General features: G+C 27.7%; 2 protein-coding genes across 2 annotated transcripts in view; one reads left to right on the top strand and one right to left on the bottom strand.

Moving 5' to 3' along the window:
- Positions 1-16992, top strand: part of LOC107171764 (tachykinin-like peptides receptor 99D) — a 225646-nt gene that overhangs the window by 93063 nt on the left and 115591 nt on the right. The window lies entirely within an intron of this gene.
- On the bottom strand, positions 719-12417 carry LOC107165276 (uncharacterized). The gene is made up of 4 exons (XM_015513440.2): positions 11668-12417; positions 3512-3616; positions 2781-3388; positions 719-831 (listed from the first exon to the last, which is right to left on the bottom strand). Exons 1-3 carry the CDS (start codon positions 12251-12253, stop codon positions 2871-2873), a joined length of 1209 nt encoding a protein of 402 aa, XP_015368926.2. The 5' UTR covers positions 12254-12417; the 3' UTR covers positions 719-831; positions 2781-2870.

Here is a 16992-nt window from a genome sequence, read left to right as displayed (position 1 = left end):
GCCGGTAGTTTTGATAAATTCGTTAATGTCCGTAGTACCTACAGTCGATATAAGTCCCGACTTTTGTCCGGAAAATACGAATTATTACTTAACTAAAAAAAAATTTCAGAAAAATTGAAAATTTCAGTTGTCTATAAATATCTCAAAATTAAAATTAAATTAATCATGTAAAGAAAATGCCAATCTAAATAACTGGTAAAATTTTCAAGTATCTACGACTTATACTTTTTGAATAATTACAAATATTTAAAATCGTTTTCAAGTATTTACAGTGATTAGTTTTTGAATTACAACCATTAAGAAAATCGATTGGGTCGAAAACTGGTTTTGCGTAAAAATTCCGGTTTTTCTGTTATTTTTTTTTTTTGTTTTTCTCGATTTTTTTGATAACTGTAGGAAAATTTTAACTTTTGAACTCTATAATGCACTAAGGATATTCACTTTTACATCGTAAACCACCACCAAAGTTTGAAATTGAAGCATTATTTCGACTAGTTATGCTGTACAGACACACACAAAAAAAAAAACACACATCATTGTAAAATCAATACATCAATCACTTCGTTCAGAATCTAAAATTTAAGTCTGGTTTATAGTAAAATAAATATTTATTAGAAATTAATAAACAGATTCAAATAAATATAAAATATTGATAAATTTTATTTAAACAAACATAATTAATATAAACATATAATTAGATTTAAAATTTAACATAACGATAAAAGTATAAAAATTTAGTATCCAAATTGGTAGGTAGGTAAACATTTAATTTTACGTCAAGATAGTTGTGATCGATTTTTTATTCCCTTGTTTAAGTTGCAATTGAATGTTCTATTTTTGAGATTTCACGGCACCATTTGAAAAAATCAGGAAGATTTTTATGAAAAAAAAAAAAAAAAACAAAAAATAGTTAGTGATAAAATCTCATAATTAATAATTAATAAAAAATACTGTTTTTATAAGCCATGAACACTGTTTACAATGGTATTTATTAAGAGAGACTAAAAATATTACTCATATATCATTATGTAAAATGTAAATATTATGTGATTGAAATTGTTCGATTGTTGTGTTACAAATATTGTAGGTTTGGACATTGGACTAAGTTAATATTATTATCCAGCAAACATAACTTTATCATAATATTTCGGAACATAACAATTTGTTGTATTTTGAGAAGGCTATGGTGATTATTTTATAATCTACACCTAGTAGGTACTTAAATAAAACTAAATAAGTAGTTTTGGTCAATATCAATTATGTTTTGAAAATGTACGTTTGTAGCGCAACATTTTTACAAGATATTTAACATTTTTTTTTTTTTTTATCACAGTGGTATTCCAAATCAATTAATTTAAAAAAAATATAACGTATTATCGTATAGGTAATAGTAAAAATATTTATGATTTAGATTACAACTAAAATAGTAAAATATCCAGTTAAAATCATAAGTTATTATGAAAAATAGTAAATGAATATATTATACTATTATGGTATTCCTACATGACTAAATTATGTAGGCACATGACTAGAGAATAGTTCAAATTTATGTCATAATCAAAGCCGCATTTATAACTAAATGCATTCTGTTATTCTGTATATATGCGTTTTAATACTAGGTATTATCGGTGAAACGTTAGTTTGGAATTTGGGACGTAGTACTGACGGAAAATTGAATAAACAATGAATTCTAAACTATATGGATATGAATATGTATATATGTGAAATTAAATATTATACATTCACAATTCTGAATGTACAAATATATAAACTCTAATACTCTATTCTCCAATGAGGTAAAAAGGTGTTTTTCTTTTATCACGCAGTAGTAAACTTCACTAAAATCAGTCTACTGCTGAATTACTAATGAGACGAAAAGTCCCCTCAATAAAATCTGCTACTGAATTACTCATATGTAAATTTCCACAAACCCAAAATAAAAGACCACGAGGTATAAGTTTGATCATATATATAACCTACCGCTTAGAAGAGATAGCAGGTCAATTTTGCACGCAAAAATAGAATAGTTTCACATAAATTTGCCTAAATCAATGTAGCATTTAAATTCTATTCAGCTAACTAAAAAGTGTATAAAGTACAACAACGGTTACGCAGAGGAGTTTCAAAGCTCCCGTTCACTAGCCAAAAACAAAAATACCTAAGTCTTAGTTTTTGTAACTGTTTGCATATTATTACACTGATCAGAAAACTATGTAGCGAATCATTGTGTAAAACCACGCCCGGATAAAATATAATATTTTTGACATTTTGAAGATTCCAATATCGAAATAATCATGAAAAATAGTAAATTCTTATATTATTATGTATCGTTATTATTTAGCAGTATAATATACATACCACGTCATATAATATAACATAAAACTTAGTAGAAAAATAGTGCAGTTTATAACATACATTTCCAACAAAGTCCTCACACCGCTTGAAGGTCTCGAGAATTCATGGTATGTGCCATAACATAAAAAATTTATAATTGAGTACCTATACCTATCCTATATTGTCACCTATCGATATACGAGTAGATAATTTTAATAGTTTAGGAGACTTTACACTTTTCCATGAACCACGGACCGTGATTTCTGATAAAAATTGAATTTCTATGATTGACTGAATCTATAGTGTTGCTCATGCTACGATATTATGTTACTATAGTGCATTTTATATACCAGAGAGTAGAATCCTATCCAATTCGGTACTCATAGTATACCTACTATTATACGATAAACCTACAGCCAATATCACATTAAAATAGTTTAGCATACCGTGATTATAGGCTTCACCCACATAATGTATAACTATATTAATATACGATGTGCGTAGATCATCATCATCATCGTCGTCGTCGTCGTAAATCATTGGCCAGGTTTTGACTTGCTGAAGGACACCAGACCACCGTTGATAGTACAACCGGGTTCCTGGTAGTCGGCCATCGCTTTGTCGACGGATTCGATCCGTTCGAAGCAGATATTTGCTGAATGGTATGGGTAGACGGAACCGGAAAGCCAGTTATTGCCGCCGGGTAACACGCGGACGCATTTCACTTTGCCGTAACGACTGAACGCCGCGTAAAGTTGGTCGGCCGTGATCGATTTGTCCAGTCGGTCAATGCGCAGCAGATTCGTCGGACGGTCATCGTCGTCATCATCGGTGGTATTCGTGGTGCCAGTCGATGGTAGGTGGTCGGGCATTGGTTCCTCTAGGAACGCCTTCACCTTGTTCCGGTAGGTTATGTACTGCTCGCCAATCGACTCATTTTCGTCCACGTCGTTCAGATACGGGCCCTCGTCGGTCGGTTCTAGTTCGTCGTCTGTAGACTGCACCGTGAGATGCGGTGGTAACATTACATCCGACAACAGTTCGAATTCCCGAGCTTAGTTAAAGAAAAAATTAAAAATTAAAACAACAATTCGTTAAACAATCAGAAATCTAATGTATGAGTATAACTTATTTAAATAACAAAAAAAAAAAAAAAAACTTAAATGTAACACTCTACCTTCTGCATTCAAATGCTTCGTGTAGCCTGCATATGTCTCCTGTTTAAATTGCCGTGTTATCGAAGTGTTGTACTTGTTTTCTTCACGTTCAGAATTAGAAAAGCCTATAAGATCAATAAGTTCTTTAACAGCAGTACTATTTAATTTGTTATTTAAGATATATCTGTTGATTAATTTATTATATATATTTTTATTGCATAATACCTATGTTTTATGTTTAAATAAATATCTAAATATTTAAATGTGAAATGAAAATCTATGTACGGGGTAAACTCTGGAACGACTTATCAGATCTTATTGTATTATATATAAATGAAAAATCCACTTTTGTTGGTAACGGTTATTCTCAGAAATATTATAGGTACTGGATAAATTTCAATAAAAGACATAAAATAGGTTCCTTGTGACTCGAGGAGGGTTATTTAGTTTCTTATTTCAACCCTATAAGTGAACGTATGGATTTCGTTTTGGGTCACAAAATTTGAATACTTTTTGTTAGTAAAAAAATTAATTGTATCAAGTAACATAGAAGTTTTTCGTTTTCATTTAAGTTAGTTTTAATAATTGTTATTTAGGGGTATAGTGCCGGGTGGATTACCGATTAAGGCGTCGGTTGCGACGCGCACCGTCGCTGGTTCGAATCCTGAATAAGGGACGGCATCGTTTTCAGGGCAGTTCACTCAGCTCCATCTGGAAAGATGCTGCCCCGGCTCCCCACCCGGGCGTGGCAGAAACCTAGACAGGTGCTTATTCGAAATTCTGCCAAAAACATCCGCGAGTTCCAAACCAACATTTCCTCCCCCACAGTTCTACAGGATAATGACCCTTGCTGTCGAACCCTCAGCCCCAATAAAAAAAATAAAAATTGTTATTTCTATTAATATTGGTCATTTTTATTTGACGTTATTAAATTCAAAGATGAAATTCAGTATTGGTCGCTTAATCGAAGACATCGAGATTTCACTGTCATATAATATATAGACAATTAAACGAGTGCCATAGTAAAATGTAATGCTGGTGAACGAATTATCGTCTACATTACTATAATACATTGCTAATATAAATATGAGGATATACATATAGTATATACCTATTATACCTAATAAGGAATGATAATAAATAATAATTCATATTGATTTTTTTTTATTTCCAACATCTTGACAACTGGACAGTGACTAACAATTCAACACCTAGCTATAGGTAGTCACGAATTCATCGAAAATAAAACTAACGTGATTTATGCGATCCGTAATCTGAAGTTTTCCTCATTATCATTATGTTATATAACTATTTATTGTTAGTAACTCACATATCTCAACCATAATATTTTATACCTATTATCACAACTATAAACATTATTTAGACTAACTTTTTTAAAGCCATTTTTTGACTACATATTTAACAATTTTTAAATAATAGTATAATAGATGAATCCCTAATTGACTACTTATATCTTGGTGACTGCGGCTAAAGAAATATTCACATTTAAATATGACGCTCAAGTTATTGATAATGTAGACAATGATAATGTTTCTATTGATAATATGAGTAAGAATTATTAGTATTTCCAAGCCTAAAAATGAACTTATGAATCACTCGGTATTTGATGGGCTGGAGGAAAAGTTATATTGGATGAAGTTGCTGATCCACCAGAACTATCGAAAAGTCACGTCGGTGCCACTTATCATAATTTTAGTTTTTTCTCAATAATAAACAGAAGTATAATTATACTTAAAAAATGTAGTCATATATTATAACAGAGATAAGACACGGACATTTTATGCTTAAATTCAAAGTTAAATTTCAGCACTCATGAAGAACAAAAATGTTTACAATTATATTTTACTGAAACCAAATATTTATGAACACAATATTATAATAATTACTTTTATGATTTAAGACTTCTTAATTCTGGATATGGTTTTTGTGTTAACACACATAGCTGAATACTAATCTCAACAATATTGGATTTACGTAGATATTATTTAAATATTTATTGAATTGGTTAACAGTTTTTTGTATTTGTATAAAAACGTGTCCAAAGAAATAGAAAACCATGAAAATCATCGTACCTAATTTTGTTCATATAAGAGTTTGCATTACATATTTATTTAAATTTCGATATAAGTAGGGTAATGCAACTAGAATATTACTAATCTTGAAAAATAAATCAAGTAAATATTAATTATAAAACTATAAGATAATATTTCGAATTGAAGTACACTTATATTTAGTTGTAATAAATAATAATAAACACTTCGGGTTTATGTTAATAATTCCTTATTAAATTTATTCCAAACACTAACAGAAAGGATATGACATAAAATAATTATTTGATTGATTTTTTTATGATTTGACATACAACATTACTAAAATTTAAAACTTGTTCCAAGGAAAAAAATGCCAACACTCTTTAGTGAACTTGGTTAAGTATTTTTTCGGTAAAATTATTGTTATATTAACTTAGCTCACACAAAAAAAACCTGTCTTAATCTTCTCATATATAGTTAATAATTAATTTAACATTTTTTAATAACTATTAAGCAATATCCAGAAGTTACCTCATTACCTCAAGGAGATGATTCTCATTTTCGTCCAAAAGTTATATAGGTAGTTTTATTTTTATTTTCTTCTTAATAAAAAGTATCAAGATTTAGTATTTACTAATAACAGCAGCTTACAACGGCGTATATTAATTAAGTGATATCCTTACACTAATATTCTTTTTCTATGATTTCTAACAATTTTTTTTTTGAAATTTTTAAATATAAATGGTTAATTTAGACTGCTTATTTTAATACCTGTAGATTTTGGTTTGTATTTTTTCTAATTTAATGAGACGATATTTATATTTAAGTAAATTTAATAAATATTAGTATTTTACTAATTAATATTTTCACATTTATTATATATTATTGGCAAAAATTATTGAAACGAGTTTAAAATCGACTTTTTTATTATCCGCACAATACAGCAAAAAAGGTAATTGTGGGCCAACTTTATTTTGTATTTTATTCTTTTCTGGTATAACAACTTGAAAAAGGTTGGCAACCTCTAGTCTAATTGTTTTATCGGTAATACTTAAGACATAATAAAGAATGGCATGTAGGTAACATATTGAATTACCAGAATTATTATGAACATCAAACAAATAGTTATATTTATTTAAATGTCTGATGATTTATGTTAATCTACATTCATATTTAAATATGAACTACCTAACTAATAATAATATTCATATTATTATTATATTTATTGTAAAAAAATTTTTAGGTGTACTAAATAATACTCTTAAGTTGATGTAGGTTCGTAATTAATTTTAATCAAAATAGATTCTGAATTGAATAATTATTTATTGATCTCTCGTATAGTAATAAATTACTATATTACTAATTATTATTTACGGGTATTAAATATTCTACACAGGTAGTGTTTATAATTTTAGTATAATATTTTAATCAACATAAAACACGTTTCAATATTGTTTTATATTCAACTAAAAATATATATTTACTAAATTATATAATATATCATCGATATTATGCAAAAAGTGATCGAATGAAAATATTGCTATTCATTTTTTTTAGTTTTGAAAATTTTTTTACTTCATAGTTATTTTATTATTTCGATAGGTTAATTTTTGCATGTTTAAATCTTGAGATGGATAATAATGTGCAAAAAATGACCGACTTAAGAAAACATAATTTTTATATTATATAAAGAATTAGTAAAAAATTCCAGTTGATCACTTGTTGCATATGTTTTGTTTATATATGTTTATATTAGTTAACATACATCATAATAATTACGTCTTTATACCTTTTCACACTTAATCATATTTTGTTATTTAGTTAAAAATAACATTTCCTAAAGAATAGGATATTATGTGAATGTATATCATACTTTAAGAAGCTAATAATTATTATTTTATCTATCATAAGTTTTTTATACTTTTGTATAAACAGTAATTTGATCAAATTATGCAATTTAGATACAAATACAGATCAAAAATATTTTTGTGTTCCAAAATTATATTAAAATAAAACATTACATTTAAAAATGAATGAAGGTCTATTATTATTAGGAATTACAAATACTGAATCGGAACGGTTCACCAAATAAACACTACTTACCCACACACTTATTTTAATTAGTCGATAATAATAATGATAATTTATACAGTATTTATAAACGATTTGTACTTACATAAACTATTCAGTTAAAATCAAATTCAATTCTAAAAGATAAATCAATTTAAAAAAATATTGTCTCACGTCAATGTAACGAGTCGTATTAATACTACCAAAACACGTATACACTGTAAATAGCTATATCAGTAAATTATTTTATATAGGTATGATATATATAATATATATATATTATATTATACTACCAATGAGTAAAATTATTTTACATAAAAATTAATAAATATAATACTTAAATTATAATTAATTAATATTATTTATATAATTATTAAATAAATGAATACCTAGTAGTAGGGTAAAATAGTTATAGTTTTTATTTTATTTTTTCAAAAATTATAAAACATTAATTACTACTAATAATTTATTATAATAGTCTGCACAGCAAAGAGAACGTTTAAAGAATAAAACTTCAACGATACCTTTTAAATATTTTTTTTATATTTAAATTAAAGCAATTTTAGTACATACTACAGATATATTTTATTAGTAAATAATAATTTTATGTTGATCAGTCTTTCATTTTATTTTTAAATTGTATCTACATCCATATATTTTAGGAATTGCTATTTGCTGTTAATTCTAATTAAAATCAAGACCTACGTACCTACTGAATGGTTGTTGTTTTGACCTAGAACTTATAGATTATATTTGTTTTTGTCATTTTTGACCACTAATCATCAAGTATTTAAGATAAATTTAAATCGCATTTTAGTCAATACTCACTATACATTCTTCATGACTCATGATTAATATATATATAAATGTGAACTATCCAAGTTTTTGATTAGAACATTCAAACTTTCAAATTGGATTTCTCAAACCAAACAATTGTTCAACTTATCAAAGGTATCAAAATCAGACATGTCCAATAACGGTTGATAAGTTTAATTTTCTATACCTAATATTATTGTACGTAGATGTATGCCTACATTATAGGTATATTCTAAGTACCCATATATTATACTATTTTAATTTTAATTGGACATACTCTAGATATTAGAATTATTATTATCAGACTCAAGATTTGTAAATTACTCGAGTAAAAATACTAAAATACGTATTTTAAATATTAAAGCACATAGATAAAACATTGTCAAATCATATAATAATCAAAGATTAAATTATCAGTATTTAAGATCAACTATTTATAGGTAATAATTTACAAAAAATACTTCATTTTTTAATTGATATTTTCTTACTTCAAATTTGAACGAATTAAATAAAAAGAAAAAATTGAAAATTGTATGTTTGCATTTGGGTTAAAAAATAAAATTTATATAAACTTTTAAAATACATTTTTTTCTAATGGCTTATTATTTATAGCCTTATAGGTAAGTAGTATGAATTTACATTTATTTACATGCGGTAAAATATTATCACTGCTAATTGTCGATTTATAAAAAGTTAAAATGATAATTTAATTTGTTATTATAAAATAGTCATTCTTAAAAACAAATAATAATAAACTTAACCTAACCTGGGAAAGAAACAGGTTTAGAGAGCTGCTATACAGCAATGATTTAGCGTATAATATTAGTGTATAGATCATAATATCATTGTATTTATAGTCCACGATTACAACATTTATGTATAGGTATAGCATAAAAAATTATATAATATGATCTTTACTGCAACAATTTAATATAATATATTTATATATACATTATTTCACAAAATATGAGTGTACAATTGCAGTACCCTCTATAAGCGAAGCTTGTAAAAAACCGTGCCCCTTTTTATTATTCAAAATATATACACAATGGATATATATATTGAATATTGATTAATTTAAAAAATGAAATAAACAAAAATAAAAATAAGAGTTAACATAACTAACAATACTACAAGAAAATAAAAAAATATGTAATATTATAATATATAATATGTATTTATTTTAAAAATTATAGACTAGTTGGATCTAAATGTTTTACATATTTTTTTTTTTAAATAATATTAATTTTTTAAAGTAATTTGTATTAATATTCAGGGAACGACATAACTTCAAACACGTATACAGCACAGTTTGTTGACCGAATGCTTTGTTAAAGTTTGGTAAAAGAATATTAATATTTTGTTCATATCGAGTATTGTAATGCTCGTGATCTAGCAGAGTTATTAAATTGTTTTATGTTTTTATTCAAATCAATTAGAACTGACAATTTGTAAATACGCTTCAAATGTTTCACTTGTATTTCCTTATAAATCGATGTGATATTATTTATCATAGGAAAATTGAGTAAGAATTTAATAACGCAGAAACATTATAGTGATTACAAGTCTATTCAAAACAATATCTGAAAATTTTTTTCAAATGGATATACCATAAGAATAAACTGATTGAAATAAAGCTGGTTAAAAAAATCAATTAAACCTAATATTATTATATTTTAATTAGCATAGATAGTTAAATTCTTGAAAAATGCAAATATAAAATATACACTGCCAGCAGAGAATATTATTTATTTTCATAAGTCCCACAAAAGAAGCGTCTACTATCTATCTTTGACCAATCCACTCTGAGTTTACTAAGGTTGGTCTACGGCATAATAATATAATATATAGACTTTATGAGTCGTGACTTTGACTTATTATAGCATCGCTTCATAATTATTTTCCTGTTAACTTCCAGCAGGTCGTGCGAGTTCAAAGTACATAATCTGTCATGCAGGGTAAACATTTTCCTTGATTAATTTTAATACATTTTTCTTTGACATTTATTCATTTTAAAAGAATTATAAATAAATTATAATAATAAAAATAATATGTAAATAATAATATACACAAATGATTTCAAATTAATTTTTTTATAGATATATAATATTACATCTCATAACTACACATAAATATATGCTACATAGATAAAACCCCATTACTCTTACTTCACTCAAAATAATATTTAGAAATATAGTTTGAAATTTATAAGCTGGTAATTTACTTCAATGACTTACTTAAGGTAAACAAATTCATATACATATAGATATTTATTTTAATTTTAAACATAGATTAAAAATGTTTTGTTATATTATGAACCTCTGTGATTTTAAGCAACGTAATAAACTAATAAGTAATAACTATAATAATATAGGTACCATAAAAGATACAAGTGGAATATTTAAGACTTATTCAACCTTATCTGCATTAGGGGATTTTTGATCAATGAAAATATACCAAATTCTAGGAATATAAAAATAATATTAAAAAGAGAAACATCTCGAGAGCATGGATAAATTATAATATATTCTACTATGAAAAATACCTTGACGATATTTATCATCCATAAATAATGCTCAATTATAATACTTATCTACGAATGTATTATTTTAGTAGCCATTTTCAATAACGAATTTATTCCCATCCGTAGTTGTCAACGTACAATTCGATATTATTAGGTACTAGTAATAGCTACCGATACTCTCAGGATCTACCTACATATTATATCTCTTTTCTACATGTAGAATATTCTGCCACAAAATTATGATATTTATGTTTATAGATTTGTATGATCATGCACAGTGACAATAATGGTCTTACGTACCGCGTACGCCGTAAACACGATAATAACTCAATGCGGCCGGCAATAATATTAATAATAGTAAAAACAAATAAATAAATAAATAAATAAAATAAACAATATGAGGTTAATACTATACCGATTTCAGTTGTGAGTAACCTTTTTATCCGGTTACTTATTCCTAATAATAATAAAAAAAAAAAAAAAAAAAAAAAAAACTATAACAATTATTTTCAACGCGTTTACTATTGTTGGTAATATACCTACACATTGGTAAGCTAAAATTTAACATACAGTTGAATACGGTATTCTAGCAACGTATTTTTTTTTTTGATATCTATCGCCAAAACACGCCCACCGTAATATTATAACTACAGCAGTTTAATAATATAATAGAAAGCTATTCAAATTCAACTTAACATTATATTATTAATATTACCCTTTTGGTTGGCGTCCAGCCTTCGACGACGTCGCTGCAGTTGGTGTTCCTGTAGAGGTGGTTGGACCGTGGCCACCATCGTCTTGACAACGGTTACGTCGATCTTGAACCGGTGGCCTCGAACCGCAGCCGTCAGACATCGGACACGAAACGTCTGAACGAACGGCAGCGGCATTAACGGCCTACGCGCCGTATCCGTCCACTCAGCGCGCACAAACACCGTAAAGTACGAGGAACTGTGGTCGTCGAGGTCGTCGTTGTCAGTGTCGTCGCTGTCGTAGCGGCCAATGTTCCTTGTCGTCGTCTGTCTACCATAGCCGCCGTCGATTTGCGCGTCCACCGAAACGACACTCACGAAACGGCGACCACCGCTGTACGCACCCAGAAACCGACGCACCTCCCTGACGATGTCGGCCATACCTACCGCCGGCCGGCCGTTCAACGAGTCCATCGAGTAGTACCGCGAACTTTTAGTGAACATGGCGACCACCAATTCGGCGGACGTGTTCAGTCGGCCGTAGTAGTCGGCGGCGAACGCTTTGCCAGCGTCTTGCGCGGCCACGTAATCCGATGGCAGGGCGAACATGATGGCGGACGGCGGTGTTGATATTATATTATTATTATGACTGTGACGACGGTGGCTGGATGATGTTGTGATATAGGTACTTTGTCAACTTCCGGACGGTCGCTCTGCTGTACGAAGGCGTAAACTGAAGTTGACGGATCGCTGCGGTGTGACGTGGCGATGATGCTTGGCCAAGAAGACGTTTAAATCCACGGATTTAGTACGATTGTTTCGTTATGATAATACGCTCACCAGTCATCGTAATGGTGTAATATAAAAACAATGAAGGATTGCCAACTGACAAAATATAATTAATGGTAGCCGGTGAACATGTATTGGAATTTATTAGCTGAATCGCTTCCTATCTAAGAGTCGTTTTTTGTATGACCACGGACTACTATAAATTAAAAAATTCCATAAATACACAACTAGGTATGCTCTAATTCGCTTTCAAACGATTATTTGCATATGAAAAAAAATCATATGTACATCGAATAAAATTCATCCCGAACATAAAAAGGCACTTAAACTATGTTACTATGTTGCTCAGGCATAGTGTAATTTTATATTAGGTGAAAGATTTTTTAGAATTGGTTCAGTAGTTACAGAAATTTATCACCCCTATTTAGGCCCCACATATAAACATATTTTGCTACATTTTAATATTATCATCATAAGTGTATAGACTTTAAGTTACTAAAGTGATACATATAATTATAAATAATATAACTGTATTAAAATTTATTTGTGTCCAAATGTCTCACTAAATATAAGTGTGATCTACTAGCGTAATCATTGATAGTAGGCAAGATTTATACGCTACGAATCTACTCGAGTATGTTAAGAATTCTGGAATCAAAATTCTCAATAGACGATATTGATTTTTTTACTTTGTGTGTTTGAGTGTTAAAATAGTTGTCAGGTGTGTTATCGTCGTTGTAGCATTTATTAATATTGATGCACGAATCTATATATATATGTGTGTGTGTGTGTGTGTGTGTGTTTATGTATAAAATGTTTTTCGTTATAATACGAAAGGTTAGGTATTGCACTTACGGTATACCACGACAAAAAAATATATTCTTGCTACAAAATTGTTTAACATTAACGAACTTGTCGCAACGTCGAGTTCAAGAAGGTGGAAAATAATTTTTGAGTAGTTACTTACCTATAAGTGTACCAACTACAGCTTATGTAAGCAAAACAATATTCTGAAGAGCATACTTTACACTATACTTAATAATTAACCATAGGCTGAAATAAAATATTAATATTTTTTATATTTAATAAATAATAGGTATACCAGTAGGAAATATAGGTAAAATATATTAGTAAATTTTACTATGTTTATTAAAGTATTACATAATATAATATCCGAAAAAAATGTGAAAATTAATAGGAATATTATCAGTAGGTATATTTTTTAACTGATTATATATTGCGAACCTCCGAAAAGTATGTTTAGACCAGTTGGAAATATTAATATTAAACATAATAATTCGTTCGACCCGTTTAGACTAACTATTTGTACAAGACAATAATTATTATCATTATTTAGAAATAATAATCTACAATTGAAGTTGCATATTATTTGGTTATTGGGTGGATTTAGAAAATTCTACGATGTATATGTAAAAAAAATCATATAACGCATTTAATGATATTGTTTATATTATAATACCTAGGTACATGGTGTTAATATTTACTTATTTACGTTTTGTATATTATCGAGGATCACTGGGGTTCGTTTATAAGCCAATGATAGATATAATATGCCCGTTTTGGTAAAATGTAACCCTTAATTTGTAAGTTTAATAAATCCGATATGAAATATTATATTATCATTTTGCGATTACTATCCAAACGTTGATATACATCCAAATATGCTTCGTTATTGTTCGCTCAAGTGTATCCGTAAAAATATTTACTGTCACATGACTCAAATAAAACGTATTACATCATATATATGGCTTATCATAAATTAATTTAAAAAATACTTTTAACTACTTTATCATGCATAGGTAGGTACACATATAACAGACATATTAAAGTTATAAAGGTCCAATAATACATTTCCAAAATATTATCTTAGGTTAATATTTAGTAATTATAGGTACTTAAAATATTGTAAAACTATGCAATAATGTTATTTACAAAAGATTCATATTATTATACAAAATCCAACAAAAATCACGGTTTTACATCATTCACAATCCATCAAATCCAGACTTAAGCAGACCAAAAAAAAAAAAAAGAAACTAAAACTGTCTATTGTTCATAATGCCGCTGCCTAACTTTAATATCTGCAATGTAAATATTATATTCAAACATGTTGTACTATTTAGTATTCTATCGAAAATTATGCAGTTTTCATCTAAAATTATAATTGATTAAGTATACATATGACATATAGTACGGACAATTTATCATTTAACCGCATAATTAGATAATTAAAACAAATTTGTTTTAAAAACCTTGCGTTACACAATATCAGTTTCAATATCAGTGAATAATTGCAAATATAATGTTAATATTATATGAAAATGGTGCATGGTAGATAAAAACGATTTATTTTTGTTCTAGGTAATGCAAGTTGTTTGTTTTTATTTTAGTGTATTATACTTATGAGTAATGACCATTGTTGTACAAATGTAGACTATTACTTGGAAAAGGGATTTTAAATGAAACAATGTACAAAAGTATAAGATATTTTTCAGGTAATAGCTGCATATATCATTACAATATAATACTATTTACGCTAGGCCAATAATTGTACATTTTATATACCTATGCATAACGAAAAAAAAATTGTTAGAATGAGGTAATTTATTGGCTAGCTTAAATTTTACATCTGTTGGTAAAACATTTACATCCACAGATATACTTAAATTTGGCGTAGTCAGAAGAAAGATTGTGAGGTTGTGTGTGTCTTGGTTTCACCATTAACAAGTCGGAAATGCAAACAAACTTTGGTTGTGGTGGGCCATTTATCTTGAGATTAAATTAATTGCTTCGTTTCTAATACAAAGTAATCCATCAAAGTGCATTATTAATTCTATAATAGTTTGTACAGCAAGTACCTATACAATATACAAAATATACATCGTTAAATATTAATAATTAAAAACGACAAATCAATTTTTAACACATAGAAGCATACATTTTGCCCCATTTTATAATTCAGAAAGTTTAAAACATAATCTTATTAAGTTTGGTTTTTTAATTAATAACAAATCAACAAAAAAAAAAAAAAAAAAAACATTATATCATATCAACTCAAGATTTTATTATTGTGTTATAAATTATAATGACTTATTTTCAATGATTTAGTAAATATATATTGTTAATATTAAGTATTAACTTAAAAAGTAATAGTAAGTCCATTGAGTTACGAAATAGCTAAGCAGCTGAGGATTATATGATAAAAAATAATACGTTAAACAAAAGTTTGAACTTAAGTGTTTTAAAAACTAAATTCAGGTTTTTGATCAAAATACATTCAACGAAAAAGGTTTCGTAAATATCGGTGGATTATAAAGTAATTGTTGAACACCAGTGTAAAAAAATTAAAAACCCAAATATTTTTCATTCAAAATTCTTGAGGTTTATTTTTAAACGTATAGGTAAGTATATATTAATTTTAATCTACAAAACATAACAGTAAACATTGATCGTTCAGAGATTTTCGGTTGTTTGATTTTGTTCACTTTAATATTTTAGTGTAAAAGTGTCTAATCGTGAATTATATATAAATATTCATTGTTATTTATTTTAAGAAATAAAATTACAAATATATACAATATATTTCATATGACTTCTTAAATTCTTGTGAAACTCGTAAAATGTTAGGTTAGTATTTAATGTATTTTGTAAAACATAATATCTTTTATTAAAACAGTCTGAGGAAACATCGAATAATTTGTTCGTAATTTAAACTAAAGACAAATCAATTCATTTTCATACATTTTAACTACTCGTAGTATATAATATAATTATTATCTTTTAAACGAAAATTAATTACTAGATAAAATCAAGTATACTATCATCTATGGTGTTATTAGCAGTTTCGCTTTAAATTGAATTGTAGCTTAAAAGCGCAAAGATGGCCAACTGTCATACTTAACCCATAATATATTGTTATGTTGATAATAAAAGTCTCAAAGAAATGTCTTTACGTAGATGCGAGAGCATTCGCATTCTTTGAGCCTTTGTGCAGGTACAACTGTAAAGTGAAATAGATGAGAATAAACGAAATGTCAAGTATACCTACGCCTGGGAGTCGTATTGATATTTCCGATTATCCGTCCCACGAGTACACATAAAATATGTATCTTCCTTCTTAAATTCACGAGTGTTGTTTGAAAGTTTTAAATTTTAATTACCGGCGCTAACGTGGCTCTTTGTGTACCTACCTACCTACCTACTGTTAGGATAACAAAAATACGAAATAATGTCATTATTATAATAACAAAACGACACGTGGCAATCAAAAGTAATTAATAATAGTTTCGTTCGATGCAAAAAATTGTTAAATTACGTATAACGTCCCTAATTCTATTGGTGTGTGACTGTAAAATATATATATTAACGCAGTTATTAATGGGTAGAGATTAAATAATTAAATAATAAATTATGATGCTTGAGACCTTATAGCGTAAGTATATATTTTTACCTATTGCAGGTTTTATAATTTATTGACCAATCTGAAGTCAAAATGTATAATATTATGGGTCCTAAAATTTTCTCTGCATGTACGTAAG

Source organism: Diuraphis noxia, unplaced genomic scaffold, assembly GCF_037042655.1.
Source record: "Diuraphis noxia isolate RWA-SAM2 unplaced genomic scaffold, SU_Dnox_SAM2 contig0004, whole genome shotgun sequence".
NCBI classification, from domain to species: Eukaryota; Metazoa; Arthropoda; class Insecta; order Hemiptera; family Aphididae; genus Diuraphis; species Diuraphis noxia.
The sequence above is the reverse complement of the archived record's forward strand: the minus strand, read 5'-3'. Positions and strand labels throughout refer to the sequence as shown.

Bases quoted from the DNA above. Each gene is read 5' to 3' on its own strand.
- LOC107165276 (XM_015513440.2), bottom strand. From the start codon at position 12,253: ATGTTCGCCCTGCCATCGGATTACGTGGCCGCGCAAGACGCTGGCAAA. The intron at 3,617-11,667 runs GTAATATTAATA...TTGATCTTATAG, and splicing joins GCTGGACGCCAACCAAAAGG to GCTTTTCTAATTCTGAACGT. The intron at 3,389-3,511 runs GTAGAGTGTTAC...TCTTTAACTAAG, and splicing joins GAAGCATTTGAATGCAGAAG to CTCGGGAATTCGAACTGTTG.